The sequence below is a fragment of the Mesoplodon bidens genome (genome assembly GCF_964165515.1).
Source record: "Mesoplodon bidens genome assembly, chromosome: 7".
Taxonomy (NCBI): domain Eukaryota; kingdom Metazoa; phylum Chordata; class Mammalia; order Artiodactyla; family Ziphiidae; genus Mesoplodon; species Mesoplodon bidens.
Genome location: NC_138164.1, coordinates 43,814,020 through 43,839,139, shown reverse-complemented (window position 1 = coordinate 43,839,139; position 25,120 = coordinate 43,814,020). Strand labels below are relative to the sequence as shown.

Here is a 25,120-nt window from a genome sequence, read left to right as displayed (position 1 = left end):
TAGCAACTGTAAGCTCTTCATACTAGCTACCATTTAGCACCAAATACTTTATATCCATTATTTCAATTGATCTGATGTAAACCAGTGAAATAGGTATTATTTCATTTATTTCTTTTCATATACTGTGACTTTTAAATATGTCAACATAGATATGTATTCCCTGTGCAACAATGAAAGAATTGTTTCAATGCTCATGCTATTTACCATGAATTTCCTTGTTGCCATTTTATCTAAGAGAAACCCCTTATCTTTTTGTGATAGCATTCTGCGAAGAGGGCTGCAGATATGGTGGAACATGTGTGGCTCCTAACAAATGTGTCTGTCCTTCTGGATTCACAGGAAGCCACTGCGAGAAAGGTAATCTTGTCTGGTGTGTGTGTGTGTGTGTGTGTGTGTGTGTGTGTGTGTGTGTGTGTGTGTGTGTGTTGGGGTTGGAGAGAGAGAGAGAGAGAGAGACTAGGCTTCAGAGAGAATGGAGGCTCTTTCTCTGGAGCTGTAGTACTGCGGGTTGACTTAATACATTATGTCTTGATGGTGGATGTGGCTCTCCTAAAGTTGGGTACCTTTTGATTACTCTGTAATAGGCATTCTCCTTCTGAAAATAGAGCTTCATTTGCCCTCCCTCCAACGTGTCTAACTTAGCAAGGTCGAGTCTTTTCTCTGCCTCTGTTTGCAGTGTGCATTTTTAGTGCTAATTAGAGATAAAGCCTGACAAACTGACCAGCTCCACTTAATCCTCTATTGGGTAGTGTCACAGGCAACCACTGGAGTTATAACAATCTGCTGCATCCACGGAATCTAAATTAGAACCACATCCTCCTTGTGTAAAAGCACATTAAATAATTCCAGCAGCAGGTTTTTTGGTGTGCTTGGGATTTTATTATAATATTGGTTTATTAGGAACATTATCATTCATGGACCTGATAATATAAGCCAATTAGTATTGGTAAGATTCCATTATGTACAGCTTTCTATTTGCAGTAAATGTAGTGTTTACACTGGGCACTATTTGGTGAAATCTAGCTCTTTTATTAATTGGAGAAGTCCTCCTACCTGTGTGTAAATGAAATTGACATTCAGTGCCAAAGTGGCAGTGTATGTATCAGTGCAAACAAGAGGTTTATGCCATGTAAAATTGAGTGTTTCATTGTATTTTCCCATGAGTTTCATTAGGTTAAAATCACTATATTATGTGTTTCTGAGTCTGGAATGTCACACTTGACACTTCTCATAGTAGAGCATAGCAAAATGGAAATATGATGCTATAGTCCTTATCCCTATTATTAGATGAGGGAGAGTATGTTTTCATCTAATGCCAAAGATCTAAGCAAAGCTTTTGCTTCCTTGCCTTCATGTTAAAGGTTTCTGAATTTAAATAGTAAATTTTTTAAATGAGCCTGTTTATTATACCCCAACTTGTTTGACATATTACATTGCACTGCCTATGTATTTATAAGGCAGCCTGATCCTTTTAAGACCATGTCAAAATTTAACTACATAAATTATTCAACAAGGAAATCAACAATGAGCATCATTGTTTCCATATTTTGTGATATTATCAACAAATCAGGTCACATTTATTAAATAATAATTACTTGGTTTGTCTTTTAAAAAAAGACTTATAAAAAGCCAAGTTCCACCTCTGAGAAGCATGAGAGAATTATCACATGGAACTGAAGCATTCTTGTCAAAAGCAAAGTAACTTAGCACACATAACCATATTGCAGTACATTTGATTTTAATTTGGTTTTCTAAAATGAAAAAAAGAATCTAAAGGTTTCTCATTATTTCCTCCAAAACTGCTATGTTTCCCTAAAATTAGAATACAGGAATTAATGGAGGCATAATGGTGATGATGATAATGCTAATGATGAGGGATTCTAATATTACTAGTGATATACCATTTATCATGTACTAATTATGCATGAGACCTTTTAAATGATTATTTTAATATTAAGAACAAACAAAAGAGATAGATATTATTACACTCATTTTATAGGTGGCAGACTAAAGCTTGGGTAGATTAGGTAACTTCTGCAATGCTACAGAGCCCGTATTAGAACTGAGAATAAAACTCAACTTGTATTCCACAAACTACATTTTAAACCCTTGCATGTGTTTCAAAGGGATAATGGTGAACTTCCTGTAAAACCTGGGCTCCTGATGAGTCAGAATATCTGGGGGAGGGTCCATGAGCCTGCACTTTCACCAAGCACTTCGGGTTGCTTGCTATAAACCAGTCATTTTTATATTGTCATAGTGATATTTAGCCAGAGCATCGACTGTAAAGTTCTTATTCTTTTTGCATCATAAAGAATTGGAGGAGAGCATTGATCTTAGACCAGGGCCTGAGTCAGTGGCAGCCCAGGAAGAATCAGTTATGGTTTCTGATGGCTTGCTGATTTGACCTCTCTCCTTTGCTCTGCTCAATAAGTGGCTGATTGAATCGGTGCTTACATTCTGGTCCATAATGTGGAACAGGAAAAAGTGAGATAAAGGAGAAAATCCAGACCAGAGGCAAAAGTAAGGCAGAAGTTGGCAGGTCATTGGTTCCTAGATAAATATTAAAGTTGAGATTGAGAATTACTTACTCTTGAAAACTTATACAGTTGCTATAAGGTAAAAAAAAAAAAAAAAAAAAAAAAGAATAAAATAAGGTTTCTCTGTATGTGATGTTGTCCTCCGTTTGTAGCAAAACCATTCCATTTAATATTGGCCAATATTCTAGTTCTATGAGATTTTTTTATGGATAGCATAAAGTACATGTTTTTCCAATCACTTGTGTGCAAGGGATCTAGGTGAATTATAGGACGAACACTAAAAACCTGTTTCATATCTTGTCAGAATTATTTTGTCATGCTCACTGTTAGCAATAAACATTAAATAATTCCACTTGACATTGAATAGTGATGCTAGATGCCTTGAGACACAAGGTGCAAAGGGGAAATACAAATGCATTGTGAATGTCTAATGGCGTGGTTACATTAAGTGTTATATTTGGTTTGTTTTAATTTTAGGGCTAATTAAATGGTCCCATTTGAGCTATATAGAATCCACTTACATTTAGTTTTAAAAATGTTTCTTTTGCCCCCGCTCCCCCCCACCCCCCGTTACTGGTTTTATTCATTGCTTGTGATAGCCTTTCAGAATTCAAGTATATTCAGCTAAATCACTGAAAAAGAAAATGCCTATCTGAAATATAATGAAGTTGAAAATTCCACTCATGTTTGATGTGTAACACAGAGATGAACAACTCTGCATTTATTTTATATTGATAAGATTTTAGTAAATGTACAATTTTCATAACCCCACTCAAGATAAGCAAACATTTTACCTCCCTTGGTTTCTGGACAATGTATTACGTTGGCTCTTCTCTTACCCTTTGTTCCTTCTCTGTGCCCTTGGCTTTGATTTGGTTTCACATCTAACATGGAGATGTGTAAAGAGAGAGATGAGTGAAAAGCCAGTAAGAAGAGTCGTTGTGTTAACTCTTAGGATAGAAAAGGTCCACCAGTGAAATTTCTTTGTAATCCTAGAGAGCTAAAAGGATATCATGCCACACTGATGTAAAGGAGCCAAATACAAAACAAAATGAAATAATAGGAGTCGTCCTAGAGACTTTTCAAATATAAAATCAAAGAGTTACACTAAATCCAGAGGTATGTTACTTACCATAAAATAGCATAGTATCATCCTCTAAGAAGTGAATGTTTTCTACTTAGCATTAAGCAAATTTGCAAGCAACAAGTAGAGATTAAATATAAGGTAGCGAGCTTGTCTAATGAAGGGTTTCTTAACCTTGACACTATTGACACTTTGGACAGATAATTCTTTGTTGCAGAGGACTGTCCTGTGCACTGTAGGATGTTTAGCAGCATTTTAAGCAGGCTTTTTAAAATTGATATATCTATCTGTCTAATAATATTAAAATATAAATATATAATATTTATATAAATATTTATATTTCTAAATATAAATATAAAATATAAGCATTTTTTAGGAGACAGAAAATCATTTTTAAAGCATCTCTTCAGGATTTCTAGAAGTACTTTGGGTTTACTGTAATTAGAAAATTCTTTTTTTGTTAAAGTATAGTTGACTTAACAATATTATATTAGCTTCAGGTGTGCAACCTAGTAGTTTGACATATTTATAGACTATACTCCATACAAAGTTATTATAAAATATTGACTCTATTCCCTGTGTTGTACGTTATGTTTTTGTAACTTATTTATTTTATATCTAGTGGTTTGTACCTCTAAATCCCCTTCACCTATCTTGCCCCTCCCCCAGCCCTTTCCCCTTGGGGAACCACTAGTTTGTTCTCTGTACCTATGAGTCTGTTTCTATTTCTGGGTAATCAATAAATAGCAAAAAAAAGTTGAACAGCATTGTCCATTCACAGTATAATTTCTAGTTATTTTTTTCTATTTTGCTTATCCGAAATTCCTAATTTTTCTACAATAAATATAAATTATATTTGTAATAAGAAGTGATTTTTTAAAAGCGTAACATAAAGAGAATTTAAAATTCATGAAAAGAACTTCATTTTTCTCAGTGACTGGGGGCCTTTTAACCTTTCCTAAAGGGAAATGACTTTTTGCAGGATAATTTATTCTATTCTTTTCCCTGTGCTTCAGGGTGTTGTAGATATATAGGCAGAGGGTAGTAGTTTACCCTGAGTATATTGTCCATCCACCAAGTAAAAAGAATGGTCTGAAGAAAGAACTTGTCTTTTTTTCCAAACTTTAAATCTTGCCCCAATCTTGATGGAGCTCTACCAGTGTTCTATTTGCTACTGCTCTGCTCACCTCTGTTATGGAGAAAATTTTTGTAAGAGTCTTTACAAGGGTGGATAGTAGCTCCATTATCTAAATGGAGAAGAGGATATTTCCTTGCCAGGTATAACAGGACTCTGGGGAGGGCATTTTGGAAGGAGAATTAGTGCAAATTCACAGCAGTTAGGAGAGTTATTTAACTTTTCTTAGCATGAGCTTTCTCAGGTTGTCTGACACATGGTGCATGCTCAGTAAATGGCAGCTTCTATTATTAATGTTACTGCTATTGTTGTATAGCTAACAGGTGCTCAGGAAAGAGTAAGCAGGATTTTTGTGGCATCATACAAAAGGGAAGTACTAGGAGTTGAGGTTTCTCTGAGTTGCCCATCCAGTTGAACCCATCAAAAAAGGAGAGATGCAGATCCTCTTAAAAATTTCATTAAAGTCAGATGAGTATAAATTTGTTTGAGGAACTATTCCTTGCACTGATTCTTTCCAGAAATAGAGAATGGCAGAGGAGAGGCATTGCACTGGAGGATGGGAGGAGCCCAAACCCACCAGCACTGAGATAATTCATGTTTAAAGCAGCTCAGCCTTGGGTTCAGCTGCTGAACCTATAGTATCTCGTTCCCCTCCTCTTCTCAATTCCACCCACTCAACTTTATTTTTTCAGCCGTGATGGAGAAATTGAACTAACGATCTGACACACTTCTCCATGGCTCCAAAATGGAGTTGTCACTGAACTCTCAGATCTCTTTGGAGCAATTTCAAAACCCTGTCCATGGTCCTGTCAGGTTCACCATTTTGCCAGGTTTTAGACATCTGGAAAAATACCTGAAACCATTTTTCATTCTCATCTCCTTGGGACAGAGCAAGTTTTCAAGTCATTTCAATATAATTGTAGGGAGCTATGCCTTCTGTTCACAAACAGCGATTTGGACTATAAAGATGCAGCCTGGGATAGTGTAAAGACTTCTAGACGGAAGGACATAGGCCTGTGTTCTGCTACTAGATCTGCCATGAATTATTTAGCCTCTGTGAAGTGAAACTTGCATCAGCCCACTACCCATGGATTATGAGTCCCAACCTTCTGCATTTGTTATTTCTTGTAAGGCAGCTAGTCCCACCCTAGGGAACATATATGAGGATGTGTATAAATGTTACTCAGCCAGTCAGTAGTGGAGTTGTGGTTCTAACCCATGCATGACTGAATCCAAATTTTACACACTTTCCAATAACCTGTTGCCTCTTGCTCATATTACCTGTGTTCAAGGGCAATTAAATCTAACAGATTATATGCAAGGCTAAATAAATTATGTTCTTCTGTGAGTAATAAATCATACTCTCCTACTTGATGATGGGCATTGATTTATATATTCCCTTCAACATCTTTGTTGCACCTAAGGTGAGAAGAGAATAAACAAAACAGGAGTAAGAACACACCCTCTGACGTCATTCTAGGTCAGTCTCAGTTGGGTTCCACTGTTTACCAGAATCTATGAGATTAGATCAGATGTACATAATGTTTCTAAGCTTCAGTTCGCCAGTAAAAAAGGGATATCAATATTACTTATTGCATATTATTATTGTGAGGTTATATGAAATAGTCTGTTTAAGACATTTGTTAGAGTGTCTGGCACATAGTCCACTCATCAGCCTGCCACAGTCTGAGAAGTCTGCACTGAGGAGATGTGGACACTTTCTCTTTTCCTCTTTCAGTATTGTATTTTAAAATTCACAGGTGTCAGGAATCTTATCCTGGGTGAGATAATCTTATGGGAAAGAGAATAAGGTCTCACGTAACCAGTACAGTGGGTCTCTAGTGTTGAGGCCTTCTGGATGAGCGATGCACAGTTGCTGGTTCTTCCTTTGTGAGGTGTTTTGGTAAGGGCCTTTGATCACGAATTGCTTCCAAATGAAGTTCCCTTGACATGACAATCCTTTGATCTTCTGTAGCTCTGAGCTTGTGAAAGGCCACTTCTCTGTTGTGGCTCCTTTGCTCTGCAAGATTAATGTAAGATTAGGGTGATGCTCTGATGCTCTTTTGTAGGATTCCAATAAAGCAGACACTTTTCCCCTCCTTCAGTCCAAGTGCAGCCCTCTCTTAATGTGGTCTTTTTTTTTTTTTTTTCTTCCCTCTACTATGTGACCGAGGCAGTGCCAGACCAGGCATTAACCTTTAGGCTCTTAGGGCACAAGTCAAATATAATTTGCTTTGTCCCTAACCATCCAGGGGACATTTCTAGATACGCTTGAAGACTGTCACCCTGGGATGAGTTTAGAAAGGATGTTCTTCCTCCTCTTTCCTGCAAAAAGAAAAGAAAGGATGACCTGGAACTGGAAGTGTGCCAAATCTCTCTCTCTAACCAAGTTCTCACTTTTGGCCTCACCACCATCCCTCACTAAATTTCTAGGTCTTTGTTTACAGAGCTGGAAGGTGGTTAGTGGTTAATGTAAGAAGGTGGTTAATGGTTAATGTAGGCACAGCTGATTTTTGAAAGTGTTATAAAGGCAGTCTAACATACAGCTTTGAAACATAACATTATTATGTATCAGAACTCTAACATAGGAAAAGTCCAGTTTTAATATCCTATTATGTTTGAATTCAACAAATATTTGGTAAATGAATAAATGAGTATACACAAGGACCCTAAATTTCACATGGTCCAGTCTTTTCATTTTATAGATCACAAGTTGTAATGGCTCCAGTTGAAATCTAATTTAAAAGACACCGAAGTAAAAATATATTATATTGGGGATGGAGGAGAGAAAGGCCATTAACAAGAATGCCATTAATAAGAATAGTATAGTATAGAAATTTTGTGTATTTCCAGTAGCTTTGTCAGCATGCTTTCCAGGAAGCAAAGTAAAGGGCACCAATCTTTTTAATGGATTGGCATTCCTCATCAAACACATGAAAGCTATTAGGGATTACCTAGTCTAGTTAGTAATGCAGAAAATAATTCCTGACTATTTAGATGACAAGCGGTTCTTCCTCCCCACAGGGCAAGCTCATACTATTGAACTGTGAAAGTCAGGAGTTTGGTTCATAGGCTCATTTTTAATCCTCTGCCCTGGGAAATACAAACACCCTTGTAACTTGAAGCACAATGGCTAAACAGAAAGGAAATCCAGGCTTCTGTAAAAATATGACTGACTGGAGCCCAGAAATTACAAATTTTCCCTGGTAACTAGTATCCAAGAATTCTTTCTATCCAAGTATATTTAATGCACTGTAGATCATGTGGAAAAAGCCTAACTGAAGCCAATAGCTTGGCTGAAAAAGAATGTAAACTCTTGTGATTTGCATCACTCCTAATAGGATCCACTGATTAGAAAAGGTAGTTGCCCGAAGATGTTCGCTTGGGTCCAAAATATGAATCGAATAGCAATATCTATGCATTCATTTTGGTGGTGGTTGAAAAGATAAGAAGTTTCAGGCTTGGTGGGCTAACGTGGTTTTAAAGCATTCTCCAGTTTAATAGAGACCTTGAAGTTATCTGTGGGAGGCAACAATTTTAGCTAAGAAGATTGAGTCCATAAGGGGAGATTCTGGAAGATTATTTTATTAATCTTGCTAAGAAAACCTTTCAGTACCTCCTCAGTGCTTACAACATAAAGTCCATCTTCCATAGCGTGATATCTAACGACCTCCCTGATTGGACCTCTGCCTACCTCTCCAGCTTTATTTCCTCCTTCTCCTCCACATACATCTTAAATCCCAGCCCATTCTAAACTACTCTGGTCACTGAAATGCACCTTATTTTTTCAAATCTCGGAGCTTTTGCCTGTAATGTTCTCTCTGCCTGTAACACACATACAGGCTTACATGTTGATCACCAATATCTGATATTAATTAAAATACAAGCGTACCTCGGAGATACTGCAGGTTCAGTTCCAGACCACTGCAATGAAGTGATTATCACAATAAAGCAAGTCACACACATTTTTTGGTTTTTTGCGTATAGAAGTTACGTTTACACTATACTGTAGTCTTTTAAGTATGCAGTAGCATTATGTCTCAAAAAAAACACTGTACATACCTTAATTAAAAAATACTTATTACTCAAAAATGCTATCATCTGGGCCTCCCTGGTGGCGCAGTGGTTGAGAGTCCGCCTGCCGATGCAGGGGATACGGGTTCGTGCCCCGGTCTGGGAGGATCCCATATGCCGCGGAGCGGCTGGGCCCGTGAGCCATGGCCGCTGGGCCTGCGCATCCGGAGCCTGTGCTCCGCAACGGGAGAGGCCACAACAGTGAGAGGCCCGCATACCACACACCAAAAATAAAAAAAAAAAAAAATAAAAAAAAAAAAATGCTATCATCTGAGCCTTCAGTGAGTTGTAGTAGTAACATCAAAAATCACTGCATTAGCACATTATAAATCAACTATACTTCAATAAAAAAATTAAAGGAAAAAAAATCACTGATCACTGTAACAAATGTAACAGTAATAAAATGTTTGAAAGATTGTGAGAATTACCAAAATGTGGCACAGAGACAGGAAGTGAGCAAATGCTGTTGGAAGAAAGGTCCTGGTAGACTTGCTTGACACAAGGTTGCCACAAACCCTCAATTTGTAAAGAACACAACGTCTGCCAAGCACAATAAAGCAAAGCACAATATAACAAGGTATGCCTATAATGGAAAAGATTGGTTATTGAGGGTCTCTAATTATCTAGAATCCTCATGATCTGCTCCCTCTCAAAATATTCCTCCCACCGTCTTCCCCATTCCAGTTGATGATGAAATCTACCCTTTCCCATTCTCTGGATCAAGACCTTGAAATTGTCCTTGACTTGCTTCTTTTGCACAGCACATCCAAATCCTTGCTCTGCCTTTAAGATACAGTTGGAACCCAAACATTGTATAATCTCCACCACTACCACTCCTGTGCATGGCATCATCATCTTTAATCTAGATTATGGCCAGAGCCTCCTAACTCATCTCCCATCCACTGTTGTACAACTATCATTTCTTTTTAGCATGGTAGTCAAGGGGACATTGCTAAAAAATAGGTTAGATGGAGACACTTCTCTGCTCCAAACCCTCCATGGCTCTCCATTTTCACTCAATAAAAGTCAAAGTCGTTACAGTGGTCAAGACTCTCCATGCTCTGAGCCCCACTCCTTATTCCTTCTCTGTCCTCGCTGTTCACTGTGCTCCCCCTCACTTGAATACCTTGTTTTCCAGTCATGTTTTCCTTACTGTTTGGTTGCTTGGAATGTTCTTCCCCCAGATATTTTCATGGTCAGCTCCCTCATGTCATTTAGGTTTCTGCTCAAGTGTTACCTCCTCAGGAAGACCTTCACCCCTAACTAAAATAACATATCTCTTCCTGCTTGTCACTCTTTTATGGTCATCAGAGCCCGTATCACTCTCTGATATGATAATGTTGTTTTGTCTGGTCCAACTGCCCAGCCAGAATATAAACTCCATGAGGGCAAGAGTTTTTTTATATCTTATTGTCACTGTGTTTCCAGGGACCAGGGCAACACCTGGCACATAGCAGCTGCCCAAAACATTTGTTGAACAAATAGATTCTCTAACAAGAATCTCTTTAAGTTTTTGTGTTAGTCTCCAAAGACACGATACTGTCATCATTGACATATCTTGGGAAGAATGAGAAAATTATTGTTGTCAATCACCCACTTTCATCCCTGGTATTTTTAGATCAAATGTAATCAGAGTTATCCTTGATGTTTTCTTCTCCCTCACATTCCCATTCGATCAGTCACCACAATCTATTTTTTCTCCATCCTACTGCCTAGTCTAAACCACTGTCATTTGGGTTTTGCTTGGAATGATAGCAAAAGGCAAATCTCCAGGTCCCAAGTCCTGCTCTTTCCTCACACAAAAAAACGGTTCTTTCTGCTGAATTGCAGCCAACATAATCCCTATAAAATGCAAATGCAATCAAATCATTTTCCTGCTAAAAAACCTGAAATGGTTTCTAGTGCCCTTAGTGTAAACTCCAACCTGGACTCTCTCTGAGTCCCTTCCCCATTTCAAGTTATAATCAATAACTTGAATTTTTCCCAAACTGAACTTTTTTACATTTTCTCAAAGCAATGATCTTCTTTTTTTTTTTTTTTAACATCTTTATTGGAGTATAATTGGTTTACAATGGTGTGTTCGTTTCTGCTTTATAACAAAGTGAGTCAGCTATACATATACATATATCCCCATATCTTTTCCCTCTTGCGTCTCCCTCCTTCCCACCCTCCCTATCCCACCCCTCTAGGTGGTCACAAAGCACCGAACTGATCTCCCTGTGCTATGCAGCAAAAGCAATGATCTTCTTACTGCAGGTCTCCACCCAGGGTATTTGCTCTACCTGGAACTCTTTGCTTCTCTTTCCCTACCTTCCTTCTTCCTCGCACCATATCCAGCCCCCATCTTCCCTTGTTATCTTACTTAGATTTTACTTAAACTTTTCTTCAAAAATATTTTTCAGACTTCCTAGTTAACGGTAAGTCCCTTCCTGTGTGCTCTGTATCAACTTGGTTTTCCCTTTCATAAAATGGATTACATTTAATAGCATGTTTACTTATTTTCTCTCCCCTTTCTTCCTACCACCCATCCCTGTAGCATAGCCAGCATATATGTTTAACTTCTCTTGTCCCACGCAAAAAAAAACCTATAAAACATTAACTTGATTCAGCAACTATTAACCCACAGTGTCTCCAAACCAAAATGGCCTATGTCCTAACCACTTTTCTTCCATCCCTTTCCTGGTCCTATTCTTCCCACTTCAAGGTGTTAATGATAAAGAATATAAATTAGATCATATGGGATCTGTATAACATGTTTCTGGATGAAGGAAGCATTAGCATCTATGAAGACAACATTAATAGACATAAACTAGATGGTTCATTTCAGGAGGAGAAGCAAGTCCTTCCTTCCTCCCATAGACAAGCCCCAGCCTGTCTTAACATACCCCTGACCCAGGTAAGCCTGCCCAGATATGGCACCTCCCTGTTTCTTAAATTGGCATGTAGTCCTGTTTGGATTGGACCACTTGATTAGAAAAGTCAAAGAACTGCGAACTGCACTTTTAAGCACTTTTTGATTTACTGTCAGCAAATTATTATGGCACTCTCTTTCAATAAAATGATCTCAACTACCCAATAGCAAGCTTTAACTTTTCCAGCTACTTGGTCTCCAGTTATGTGGAAATACCATGGTCACTTATGCATTCCCCACTAACTCCATGGATTAGCATTTTAGAGATGTTTACTTTTTTTTCTCTGCATATTTTTCTCAGTGTCTCTTGCAGTAGTTGTACTTCTCCAATCTCTAAGATTTTAGTCAGAATGATGAAGGCACTATTTAACCTTCATAGCTATTATTTAATGCTTAGGCTAGACCTTAATTGAGGCTAGAACTTGTGCTGAGTGCTTGACATATATTATAGTATGTTATTTAACATACTATACTATAACCCAGAAGTCTGGCACTGATTAGCACCCTCCAAACCTGTATTGCTTGTCTAATTTCATTATATAATTCGGTACTGTTCCCACTTGCCATTTTTCAAGCATATAAGCATATCTCAGGTTCTTTGCACCTGGTGTTTTTCCTTTCTGAAATATTCTTTCTCCATATATCTCGGTGGCTCATTTCTTTACCTCCTTCAGGTCTCTATTCAACTGTCAGTCTCAGTGAGGCCTTTCCTACTCCTTTGTTAAAATTGCAACCCTAGGGGCTTCCCTGGTGGCGCAGTGGTTGAGAGTCCGCCTGCCGATGCAGGGGACACGGGTTCGTGCCCCGGTCTGGGAGGATCCCACATGCTGCGGAGCGGCCTGGCCCATGAGCCATGGCCGTTGAGCCTGCGGGTCCGGAGCCTGTGCTTCACAATGGGAGAGGCCACAACAGTGAGAGGCCCACATACCGAAAAAAAAAAAAAAAAAAAAAAAAAAATTGCAACCCTAAATCTTGCCCCAATCAATATCACCTCCATTCTCTGATTTTTTTTTCTCTTTGCACTTATCACCATTTATGACACTGAATATATCACTAATCTATCTTGCTTATTCTTTCTTCTCCCACAGGAAGGTTGACCACCATGATGGCAGAGATTGTTGTCGGTGTTTGCTGCTATAGCCCAGCTCTTAGAATAGTGCCTGGCACTTAGTATACATGCAAGAAATTGTGAATCATTGATGATTATCGTCATTTATTGAGTAAATTGGGATTAAGAACTGTAAAGTAATATGACCAAGATTATAGGGCTAGGAAGTGTCAGAGATGTAATTTGAACAGTTCTTTGTGTGTCAAAGCTCTGGGTTTTAAACACTGTCCTTTGCTGCTCTTCTCCAAAAGGCAAGGCTGATTATCTTTAACAATTGTCAGAGCTCATCTCTTGTGTTGTTTTTCTCAGTTAAACTCTGAATTCTAAGCGTGCCACTGTGATTCCTTCATATACCATCGACACTGTGGTGATGATCTGAGAGACTAACTTTCCTCGTTATACTTTAGTTGATACCCTCTTCCTTAGAATGGGACTAGTGTAATAGAAGTATTTCATGTAGTATAGATCTTTACAGTCTCCAATGCATGTTTCCAGGAACTGTATCATCTCTCTTTTCATCTCATAACAATTCCGTGGAGGATATACTATCATCATTCTAGTTTCACAGATGAGGAAACTGAGGCCAAGAGATTAAAGAAACTGCTCAAGTTTGTAAGGCTAATAAGGGGGACAGCTGGGACTTGAATTCTTGTGTGGTGATTTAAAATTCCGTGCTCTTTAAGTTTTTGTTCATTATTATGTCATGCCACCTGTCTCTCTCCTACAGGAGTCTTCAAGTCTCTTAGCTCCAATTCATTAACATGTAGGCTGAATTTGGAAGTGTCAGAAGAATGCCATTGTTATGCCTTTTACTCATAGGGCATTCCTGAATTAGGTGGGGCACAGCGTAACCTTTTGAGATGAACTGCCTCAACCACTCACCATGTGGCATTGACCGAGTTATATAACTTCTCAGGCGTGCAAGTCACAGGAACTGGAGAAAGTCTAATTAGTAAATAGTAGATGATGATAAACTGGTAGATTGTAAAGAATCACAGTGCGGAGACTGTCATTTATAATTTCTCTATTTGAGAGCTGTGTTATCAATTGTAGCCAATATTTATACAGCTCTTTGTAGTCACAGACTCTTTCAAAGATACTTTCTTTTTAGAACACCCTAATAAAGCATTGTGAAGTAAGCTTCATGTCCGTCTTACAGACAAGTTGTAGATTAAAATGGCTTTTCTAAGTTCATCCAGTTAGTAAGCCTTGAGCTGGTATTCTAATATGGGTCTTTTAGTTCCACCACTCCAGACTTTGAACTTGAAGTAGAATAAAGGCAATGTGAGCCTCCCAATGTTGATGCCACTCCAACAGAGATTAATGCCTAAATATTGTTCTTTAAAAACCCTGAACATGTTAGGGCATGACTTAACACATCCTCAGAGTAGTGACATTTTAAAAATCAGAAGGAGACAAGATGTCTGAACAGATGTTTGCAGGTAAGCAGTGTACCAACAATTTGGAAGTTTCTGGAGAGATCTGAAGTCTGTTATATACTTTTCTGCAGATCTTTCCCTGATCTAACACCCTCAGTTTTTTTCTCAAGGTAAACTTATTTTAATGTATATACATTTTCATTAAGTGAACCATCTTGCTTATAATTTAATAGTAGTTACCACTCAAGTGCTGGGCACCTGAGCAGAAGCTATTTTCCTATTCTTCAGTCTATTAATATACCTGTAGTCAATATTTTTGAGGTGACTGTGCCAGCCACTATTACAAGTACTTAAATGGATTATAGGATAAATACTATTATTATCCTCATTTTATGGGCAAGGGAACTGAAGCTTGAACAACTGTTAGGTTGGAGATCAGAATTTGCTTCTACAGTGCAATGGGCAGTTTCTGTTGTCCCAGCTGTCTGTATCATTGAAGGTATTCCTGGAAAATAGGTTCTGTAATTATTTATTTAAATCACTCTCCCTTTCTCTCCTCAGTTTCTGCAATAATTAGCTGAGATGTTATCTAATAAAACCCTTGATTGGTAAATGTCACATTCATCCCCTTTTGTTTAAGGGTGACCTCAAGACTTGAAATAATCCTAAGAGTGCAGGAAGAGGGAAAAGCAAGCGATCTGGAAAACTCACAAAAAACTTAATAAACATTTATTGAAATATAATCTGTAGATAGAGAAGCACACAAAAGATAAGTATATCACTCAATGAATTTTTAAAAACTAAAGATATCTTTGAAATCAGGAACAAGATTAAAATATAGAACCTTAACTGCATCCCAGAAGCACCCCTTCCTGTCCTCTTCCAAGACCCCACCAAGAGGAACCACTGCCCTGACTTACAGCACCGTAGAAGAGTTTTGCCTGTTTTTGAAAGTCATTACAAATGGAGTCAGATTGTAAGTCCTCTTTTGTGTCTGACTTCTTTTGCTCAACAATAGATTTGTAAGGTTTATCCATGCTGTTGCTTATAGTTGCAGTTATTTAATTCTCATTGTGAAATAGTATTTCATCTTGTGAATATGCCAAATGTATTTATTCATTCTATTGTTGGACCTTTGAGTTGTTTCCACTTTTGTTTATTTTGCCAGACTAAAGTCCTTGTATTTGACTTTGGGTTACCGTATGCAAGTATTTCCATATATCTATATATCTAGGAATGGAATTACTGGAATATACTTGGGTTCAATTTTAATAGATACTGCCAAACAAACAGCTTCTCAAAGTGGCTATACCTATTTATATTCCCAGTAGACACAGATGAGAATTCTAATTGCACCACAGTTTTATCATTACTTATTTACTATCTTTTTCATCTTAGCCATACTGCTGTTGTGGTATTATATTCTTGGTTTTAATTTGCACTTCTTTGATGACTAATATAGTTGAACATATATGCTTATTGTCCATTTGATTTTTACTGTTTTATGAAGTATCTAGTCAAGTCTTTTTCCCTTTTATCTAAGGCACTGTCTGTTCTTTTCTAATGCCCAGTTTTAAAAGGCAAATAGTTATACATGATTAGTTATGAAAACACAGCAATTTCTTGTTCCTATCCTACTCCATTCCTCCTCTCCAGAGTCAATCATTTTCTTTTCTACATCTCTGATTATAAAACATTCATAATATTATATCTTGATTTCTCAGTTTTAGGCATTATCTATTGACCACCAGGGAAGATGAAGAATTATATCTTTTCAACCTCTCACTCAAAGTGCACGCACAGAAACACATAGACATGCCGACATACACACCGCACACAAACACTTCTTATTTCCTTCTTCTTCAGTTTCATTAGGTCAGTATTGTTTATCTTTTTATTTCTATGATATTTTTACGCACGCTGCAGAGTTAGCTATGGTTATTTCTCCTGTATTGTACAAATGCTTGCTTTACCTGGATTTAAGTATTATCTCATTTTGTTATTGTTTATTTGCTCAGTTTTTTATTCATTCAACAACCATTCAATCTCAGATATTCCTCAAATAATATTGGGTTGGCCAAAAAGATGTTCCATAAGATGTTACAGAAAAATTCGAATGAACTTTTTGGCCAACCCAATACTGTCATCCCAGTGCCTTCATATATTTTATATTTTACAACTTTAACTCAATGAAGAAAGCTTTTCCAAAGCCTTCTGACCTCCTCCATTCTACACTGGAAGCTTGTTAGGTGTACAGCACAGCTGGGATTTTTTGGATAGCCTTTCAACATCATCTCATTTCCGTTGGATCTCCTGTTTTCTGAATCCTGTCTCTTTTTCATTTTTGCATTACATCCTTATTTAGAGGACGGATATTTAATTAGCTTCCTAAGTGTGCATGGAAGATAAATTGTTCAAATGTTGCATGTCTGAAAACGTTCCTCCTCTACTTTTGCATTATTTGATAGTTTGGATGGATTAGATATTTTCTCAAACCTATCTTCCAAATTTATTGTTATTTATTTCTACTATCCTGTTTTATTGCTGTTTTCTGAATGTTCTCTTTATATTGTTTCCAGTTCTTGTAGCAAGTGTCTTCTTTGACCTTTTCAGAGATAATAGCAAGAATTACTTTTAAAGTTTTTTTTATTACTTAATATAATATGTTTTTCATAAATTGACTTTTTTCTTCTAGTTTGTTCTTATCTTTGTATTTTCTCAAAAATCTAGTAGCTTTGGCTATCTGCTTATTTTTGTGACTGAGACATTAAAAAGTTGGTTGAAAATTCAGTTTACCTATGTGTGATATTGATATAAATGATTTTAGGTTTATTCTTTTGAGCTATTCAGATTTTTTAGAGAAGATTCTTCCAGTCTAATGGAAGGGATCAAAGACATTTCTGGAAGAATTATACTTGGTTGCTAGCACTCTGAGAGCCAGGTGGGATGGATAAGGCAAAGGGTTTCAAAATTCAGTATGTGTATTTCCACTGAATCCCCCATTTTTAGTATGGTATCTTTGCTGTCAACTGTCTTCCAGTTTCTGTGGTACCCTCTGCTGAGAAGAAAACTCCAGTCATTGCTGGGGCAGGAGAAAGGCCAGGAGTCTGGCTGGGGTGAGGGAACATCTCTGAGGAGTCTAACTGCTTCTTTATCTAGTTTCCAATTAGTTTTCCTCTTTTAGCCTCACTATTCCATGCAGTGCCAGAGATACCTGATGCCACCACTTCCTGTGTTCTGTGGTGTAAATCATCTTGCTTTCTGGCTTCCCCACTGCAGGCTATGAGTCATTTTCCTTAGGTCTTCTGAGTCAGTTAACTCTCACCCACCTCTTTTCCAGCTTCCAAAATTATGTTGCCCATGTCTCTTCTCCAATGTCCTTTGCCTTTTGAGGGTTTATGGCCTTCATAATTTGTCTTTGATATTATTTTATTAGTGTGTCATGGAGAAAGTAGAGGTAGATGTGAGTATTTAATCCGGCATCTTTAATTGGAATTTAGCCCCTCTGTTCTAAAAGTGTTTCTGACTCATAAATGAAGAGTCACAAGAGACCATGGATGAAAATGTATATACAATAATAGTAGTTTAAATGAATGTAGAATTAGAGGATATAAAATGTATTTTTCTTTCAGAAAAGAGAAGATTGGGGGAAGGGATATAATTTAATTTATAAGTATCCCTCTCTAAAAAAATTACTCTCTCTAAAAAAAATATTAGAAGAGGCTTCCTGGAAAGATAGATATTTCCCCTTTGGAAGTACAGTATCTGACTAATTTCAAAGACCAATAGAGCATTATTTATGATGTTAAATGTTTGCATTATTTCTTTAAATTTGCAGGATGTTTTGGAAATTGGGGCCATAAATTGCCTTTCCACTAAGGATAGTTAAGTCAGGTTTTAAAAAAAACCAAGAGCTATTTCACATGAAATTTCATTTGAAATGTAATTTCAAATGATTTGGAAGTGGGCCTTTCAGTGGCTTGGGAAATGACCAAGGGAAAATAAGTAAGAGGAAATGGCAAAGGGAAATTTAGTACATAATTGGGGTTGAAGGACCATCAAGATACCATAGAGATAAGCACTGGGCTCAGACTTATTTAACAACTTCATTAATGATCTGGAAGAAGGAGGATTCAAGTTAATTAAATCTGCAGATGGTCCTTAGTGGAGTTACAAATACCAGGGCGAACTAAGAAATAATACAGGAAGACCTGGAGGTCAAAAGCTTTGATAGCTTTGGGCACAGAAGAGCAAAATTAAATTTGGGAACGATAATTAAAATTGAATACACTTTGTTTAATGAAAAAATAGGAGTTAAACTACAGACAATTGGTGCTGAATAGAAAATAGTAAAGCTGAAAGAAATCCTGTGGCTGATGAACAAGTTATTTAGACAAGAGCCTTGCTTTGTGACTCCAGAAATAAATTCATTTTAAAAAGAACATGTACTTTTTAATATATTTGCTGTGTGCATAATATTCACAAAACATTTAGTCACCAGGAGATGGCTGACATTAAAAACACAAATAAGAATCTCTCTAACCTCAGATGTATTTACACTCTATCAGTAGTATGGTAGGTGGAGTAGAATCTCACAAAAATATTATAATGGATTAATGAGGTTAAGATCAAGAAATGATGAGAAGTATATGATGTGGAGGAACCACTGAGAGGTAACTGACTACAAAATAGATGATTTCAACTTTTTGATATAGACTCTTTGTGTTAATGTGGTGTGAGGTTGGGAAGATTGTTGGGTAATTTTACACCCTGTCCCAGTAGTACCGTTCACTGTAGGGCACCCTCTCAGGTCTGGGTGTTTAAGAGTTTGTCTGGTTTCAGTAGTATGGTCAATAGAATGGAAACCAACCAAGGCCTGGGGACAGTAGAGCAGCCTAAATGAAATTATAGTGATAACTATCAGAATGGAAATCATATGTACACAAAGACATACAAGGGCAAGATATCAACCACTTATTGAATACCTTGCCTGTGTCAAGATTATTCCAAGCAATTTACATTAAGTTAACTCCTTTAATGCTCACACTCATTCTACAGGATTAGACATTATTCTCATCTCCAAATTGCAATCAAGAAAACAAGCCTAGGAAACGTAAGAAAATCACCTAAGGTTAAGTGCCAATAAGCATCGGTAAACTGGAATTCAAACCAAGGGCTTTCTGTTTCTAAGATCTATGTGTGTTTTTTTTTTTTTTCCAACTATGTTACACCATTTGTCACAGAATACTAGCATAAATAATATATGTAGAACTCGTGTGTGTGTGTGTATTTTGTCTGTTCTTTAGAGTTTTAGGTAGAGAAACATTCTTCTGAGACTCATTGACAGAGTTATTCTTGTATACTATAAAGTTGTGAGCAGATTTCACTCTGTGCAGTTTTCAATGCAAAATCGTCTTAAAGGAGTGTTTTGTACTTGGGTTAATTGTTTTGTGTCTTGGGAGAAGAGACACATTAACTAACATGTAGCAGAAATTATATAATAGGATAGTGTCATTCCCAACTATTGTCACCCAGAGTCACCATGTTTTAAAGTTTAAGTATTAGTATGTTTAAGAGGTAATGTTTATATATGTTAGCAGATTCAGATACTCTGCATTTTAGGTAAGGAGATATATTGGAAGTCTTTCCATCTGTCTTTCAGCTGTAAGTTCCCCTACTCAGAAGGAACAAGAATTACCAATTTCTTGTGTGTAGGCTACTAGGCCACCAATTTTAACAGGACCCAGATGATGTGGGTTTTTTTTAGAGGTGATGAGGGCAGCTTGTGTGTGTGTGTGTGTGTGTGTGTGTGTATGTGTATATATATATATATATATATATATATATATATATATATATATATATATATACACACACACACGCAAGAGGCATTAAGTGGGTCAGAGAGAATTAAGATACACTTCACAGTTTTATTTGAAGAGGCAAGAGTGGAAAAATTCCCCATGAAGTGTGCTGAAAACCACTAAGAAATGGGAAAATTGGAAAATGCAGGCAGCTTTACTGGAAAGTGAGCAAGATATAAGGAGGGAAATCCAGAAGATTAACAGTGAGAAGAGATATCTAGGGTGACTGATTGCTTTAGCTTCTCCATACCTGCCCTCTCTTTGAAACTAATCAGAATTCCTTGAGCTTCTGGTGAATGAGATTTCTAGGTGAGAAGAATTCTGTTTGTAATACAAGTGAGGTGGTTTGAATCGAAACTTAATCACATTTTGGAAAGTCAAGTATCCCTTCTGGGAGAGATCAAACAGATTATGAAATGATTTTAGCAAACTGGTAACAAGACCATTCTTTCTTACTTTCAAATCTATATTTGGCTAAATAAAACACATGGAAAGAAAAATCCTGTTTTGGTCCCAGGGGCAAAACACCTAAGAAATAGTTCTTTCTAACTCCTATTTAAATGACTCATTCAGTTTCTAGAGCTCACTTCACCCACTAAAATTGTATCAGTAATTGTAGAGAAATTTCTTCATGATAGAGTGGAATCTCTTCTATTATTCTAGGCATAGTAATTCCCCCATTATTTAACAGTACATGGGAAATATCACAAGTCATGTTACAATATAGGACTTTGAAAAGCATGAAATATTAAGGGCACAATTCTACTTTTTCACACGAGTAGAAATTATACTGGCCTCTCTGAAAATAACACCTGAATGGAAGTCTCAAAGATGAGAAGCCTGAAAAAATAATAAAAAAAGAAACATCAATCCTCAAAATCAACCAAGTATGAGAATTTATTGATTAGGGTGGGGGGAAGACAACACTAGCTGAGATAACATCTAGCCTAGAGAGACCAGGTCAATTCATACAGACCTTAAATATCTTTTCAGAACCCTCTTCAATTCTGGGAGCATGCAGTTGCAAGTTTTGGCAGAAGTAGTTTTCACTTGCGCATACCTGATGATGAAAGTTCCTTCATCACATAAATGAAATTTTGCCCCAATGCTTGTCATCAAAGCATCAGTAGTTAACAAGCCATCACCTGCACTGTTACATTTTTCCTAAGGAGAAAAATCTATAGAGAACTAAGCTTATGGAAGCGGGCAGTGGGGTGGGGGGAGAGAGTGTTGGATGTAAATGTTTTCTAAAACAATTTTCCAATATGAGCAACTTAAACCACCACATTTATAGAATTACTTACCTCATTTACCTATTCAAAATTATAAAAAATATGTGGTTTATTTAATAAGCCAAAACTGGTTTCAGAATGCTATATACAAGAGCAGAAACCAATTTTATCCCAGGTAAATGAAAGATTTCTGAAGAAAGGGCTAAAGAAATACAGACTTGGCAGCTAGGGTCACTTGTGAATTGCAGAATTCACCTGTATTTACTTAGCCCATAAATGGTTACCAACTACTTGCTATGTACGAAATGCTTTAAAATAAATCCAGATGATGAGTTACCAGGGGAGATAAGAGAAGTACGTAAATAATTATTAATACATGATTTTTAAAATGATAAATTCTGTATGAGAGTCATAAAGAGCTTTCGTAGGATTTTAGAGGAGGAATATTACTTCTGTTTGGGGGCAATGGAGGAGGAATCAAGAAAATTGTAATGAATGACAGGCATTTGGATAGCATTTTAAGTAATGAATCAGACACATCCAACTCAAAGTAGAGAAGTAGCACTTCAGAAAGAGAAAATAGCATGAACGAAATCTTGCGGTGTGAAATTACAGGACCACCTTGGGAAAGCTGAGCAATCTAGTCTGAAAGGTGGGTTGGGATTATACTTATTTGTATTAAGCTCAGATGCAGAAGGATGAGCTAATCATCTCTCTCACTTGCTGCACACTGTCATGCTACTCTTGTAAGTTCTCTCCCATTTGTTTATTTAATCTCCTGTCTCTCACTGCTCCCTTCTCTCATGCCTCGCTCTACTACAAAGACAACTATTTAATGTATATGATATGTTTCTTTACTTATATGTGTTCCTTGAAATGTGAATTCCTCTTTTTTGCATTTTGATTTTCAACTTATTCAAATGGTATGATGCTATATATTTTGCCATGATTCCTCTCTTGAAAAAACTCAGCACCTTTGTTTAAATGTAAGATTTAAAGTGATTGCCCTGTTTACTTAAAGTCCACTTGTTCTGACTGACGAGATTTTTTTTTCAACATTAAATGATTGTTTATTTTTCAGGTTTAAAAGTTTTGAAATATATATGTACAAGCTAAATAAACTACACTCAGAGAATCAATGTGGAGCAGAACATATAAATATACAAGGTGTGTTTTATAGGATACAAAGATGATAATGTTGGGAATTCTGTGGTGGTCCAGTTGTTAGGACTCCATGCTTTCTTGGCACAGGCAAAAAAAAAAAAAAAAAGATCATGTCTCCAAGTACAAAGAAAAACTGGTAATGCTGCATGGTGCAGTGTTCTAAGCGTGTTTCCATCATGTTTTTCTCATACATTTTCCCTCCAAAATAAAACCCAGACAGCCACTATTCCCCTTGACTGCAAGCAGTATCACTCTGAATAGCCTCTTAATTGTCACCTTGTCATTCTGAAAATTTTCCTGGTACATAGACCAAAACAGGTACTGATGGGTTAAAATGCATGTATAAACTTTATTTGACTAAATCCTACCAGATTGTTTCCAGAACGGCTGCATCAGACCAAATGTCGGCCAACAGTGCATGATTCTAAATTTGCCAATCTTGTCTGTGTAAATCATAGATCATTGTTTAATTTTAATTTCTCTACCAATGAATTTATGTATCTCTTCCTATGCTTCTTAGTCTTTTAGATTTACTTAAAAAAAACACAATTGCCTGTTGACTCATTCTGCCCATTTTCCTGTTGAGATTCCTGTCTTTCCCTGGTTGATTTTAAGGAGCTGTATATTAGAATGATGTCAAATAGAGGTAGAGATGGGGGCAGTTTCATCTTGTTTCCCATCATAAAGTAACGTGTCAAAAATTTCTACATTAACTATAATACTATAATATTTCAGTGAGTTTCTGATGTATCACTTCTAGTGCAAAGAGTTCTGTTCTATTCCAGCACCATAGAATATACATGTATATACACACATTATATTTATTATATTATATAATTATATATGAGGGCTATATATCATATGTGAGGGAGGGTTATATGGACAAAAATAAATGTTGGACTCCTATTTTTGTGCAAAGTACATAAATGATTTACAATGCTTTTAAAAATTAACATAGTATAAAACAAATGAAGACTGTGTCTTGGTATTAAGCGTGAGTGAATCCATCATTTTTTTGTATGTCTCAAAGGTTCCCTTGATTTTTGTATTAAACAAAAACATTACAGGGACTTCCCAGGTGGTCCACTGGTTAAGACTCCATGCTTCCATTGCAGGGGGCACAGGTTCTATCCCTGGTTGGGGAACTAAGATCCCGCATGCTGCGTGCATGGCCAAAAAAACCAAAAAACAAACAAACAAAAATTGGATTAAAAAACGTGGTATATTCTGTGGTGACCTAAATGGGAAGGAGATCCAAAAAAGAGGGGATATATGTATACACATAGCTGATTCACTTCGCTATACAGCAGATACTAACACAACATGGTAAAGCAACTATACCCCCAATAAAAAAATTAAAAAATAAAGTGGTATTTTTTCACTGTAAAAAATGGGGAAATATGAAAAAATATAAAGAGAAAATTAAAATTACTCATAATCTTTATTCCACGGGAGGAAATACTCATATTACTCTATTTCTTTTCACCTAGCATACCTATGTATGTACACTCTTTAAAATGTTTGCAACTTAAAATATGCTTATTGTATAATTTTAAGTTGTGTAAAACATATATAAATTATATAATTAAATATACATCTATATTAAATCTTATATAATTATATAGATAGATATCATAGGCACATGTGCTCTAGAATCACATTTTAAACTATCTAAAATTTTGCATATTAAATATTAATATTATATTTGTGTAAGAAATACAAACATCTATATAAATTTCAAAAGTATATTTGTAATTAGCAAGAGTTAGCCCATACTATAGATATCAGACTGTATTTTGTTTTTATTTTAATAATGAATCATAAATCATTGCTTTTTTATGGAAGATATTTTTAATAATAATAATGATAATAATAACAGTGGACTTGGCTTACTCACCTAAGGTATGTGTCTTCCACTGGAGTTCCAAGCATCAAACTCTGAACATGGCTACAAACCACATTTCCTGAGGCTCTCTGTGTCTTTAAATGTTCATTTAAAAATATGCCATGTATGGTGCCTCCTGCTCTAACAATCTGAAAGCCTGTGTAATTCACTCCCTGTGTCTCTCCTCATGTTGAATGATTCATCAGTGTGCATGAGTTCAGCTGTATGGAGTTTCTGGGCCCATGGGCCCACCTGCCTTGATGAGACAGAAAATCAAGGAGGTATCATCAGTTGGTGCTGGGGAGAATCTTCAGGATGATCAAAGGAGACTGGCCTCAGGCAAAAGCAAGGATCCTTACAGGGCCTCAGAGAGGTCCAGTATGAGGAAGGCAGGTGGAAGGAGCACCATATTTCATTAGAACAAAGATAAAGCCTGTTTTGCCAATGATCACCTGACCTTTAAAGTGTCTGATAAACAGTAGATGCTCAATAAGTGTCCTCTGAGCTGAATCCTAAGTTCTTTTATATAGTACTTAAAAAGTTTTTGTTTTTACTTTGTATTAATATTTGCCTCCTTAAAAAGGTTATTCCTATTCCATTCTTGCCTCGTATGCTCATTTCTCCATTTCTCTTTTCTTCCAATTCCTTACACTTTAAATAGGGAACTTATAGTCAGTGATTTTATAGCACTGATTGGAACTAACAACTCCCAAGTGATCCAGTTATTCAGTAGCAGTTAGAAAC

The 25,120-nt window shown here is 36.6% G+C and overlaps 1 protein-coding gene across 1 annotated transcript in view; it reads left to right on the top strand.

Moving 5' to 3' along the window:
• The window catches only part of NELL1 (neural EGFL like 1), a gene marked incomplete at both ends in the record, with an annotated part of 833,612 nt that overhangs the window by 672,510 nt on the left and 135,982 nt on the right, over positions 1-25,120 (top strand). Inside the window, one exon of the mRNA XM_081240682.1 lies at positions 262-357. Within this exon, the coding sequence (XP_081096808.1) occupies positions 262-357 (96 nt within the window). The remainder of the gene's footprint in view (positions 1-261; positions 358-25,120) is intronic.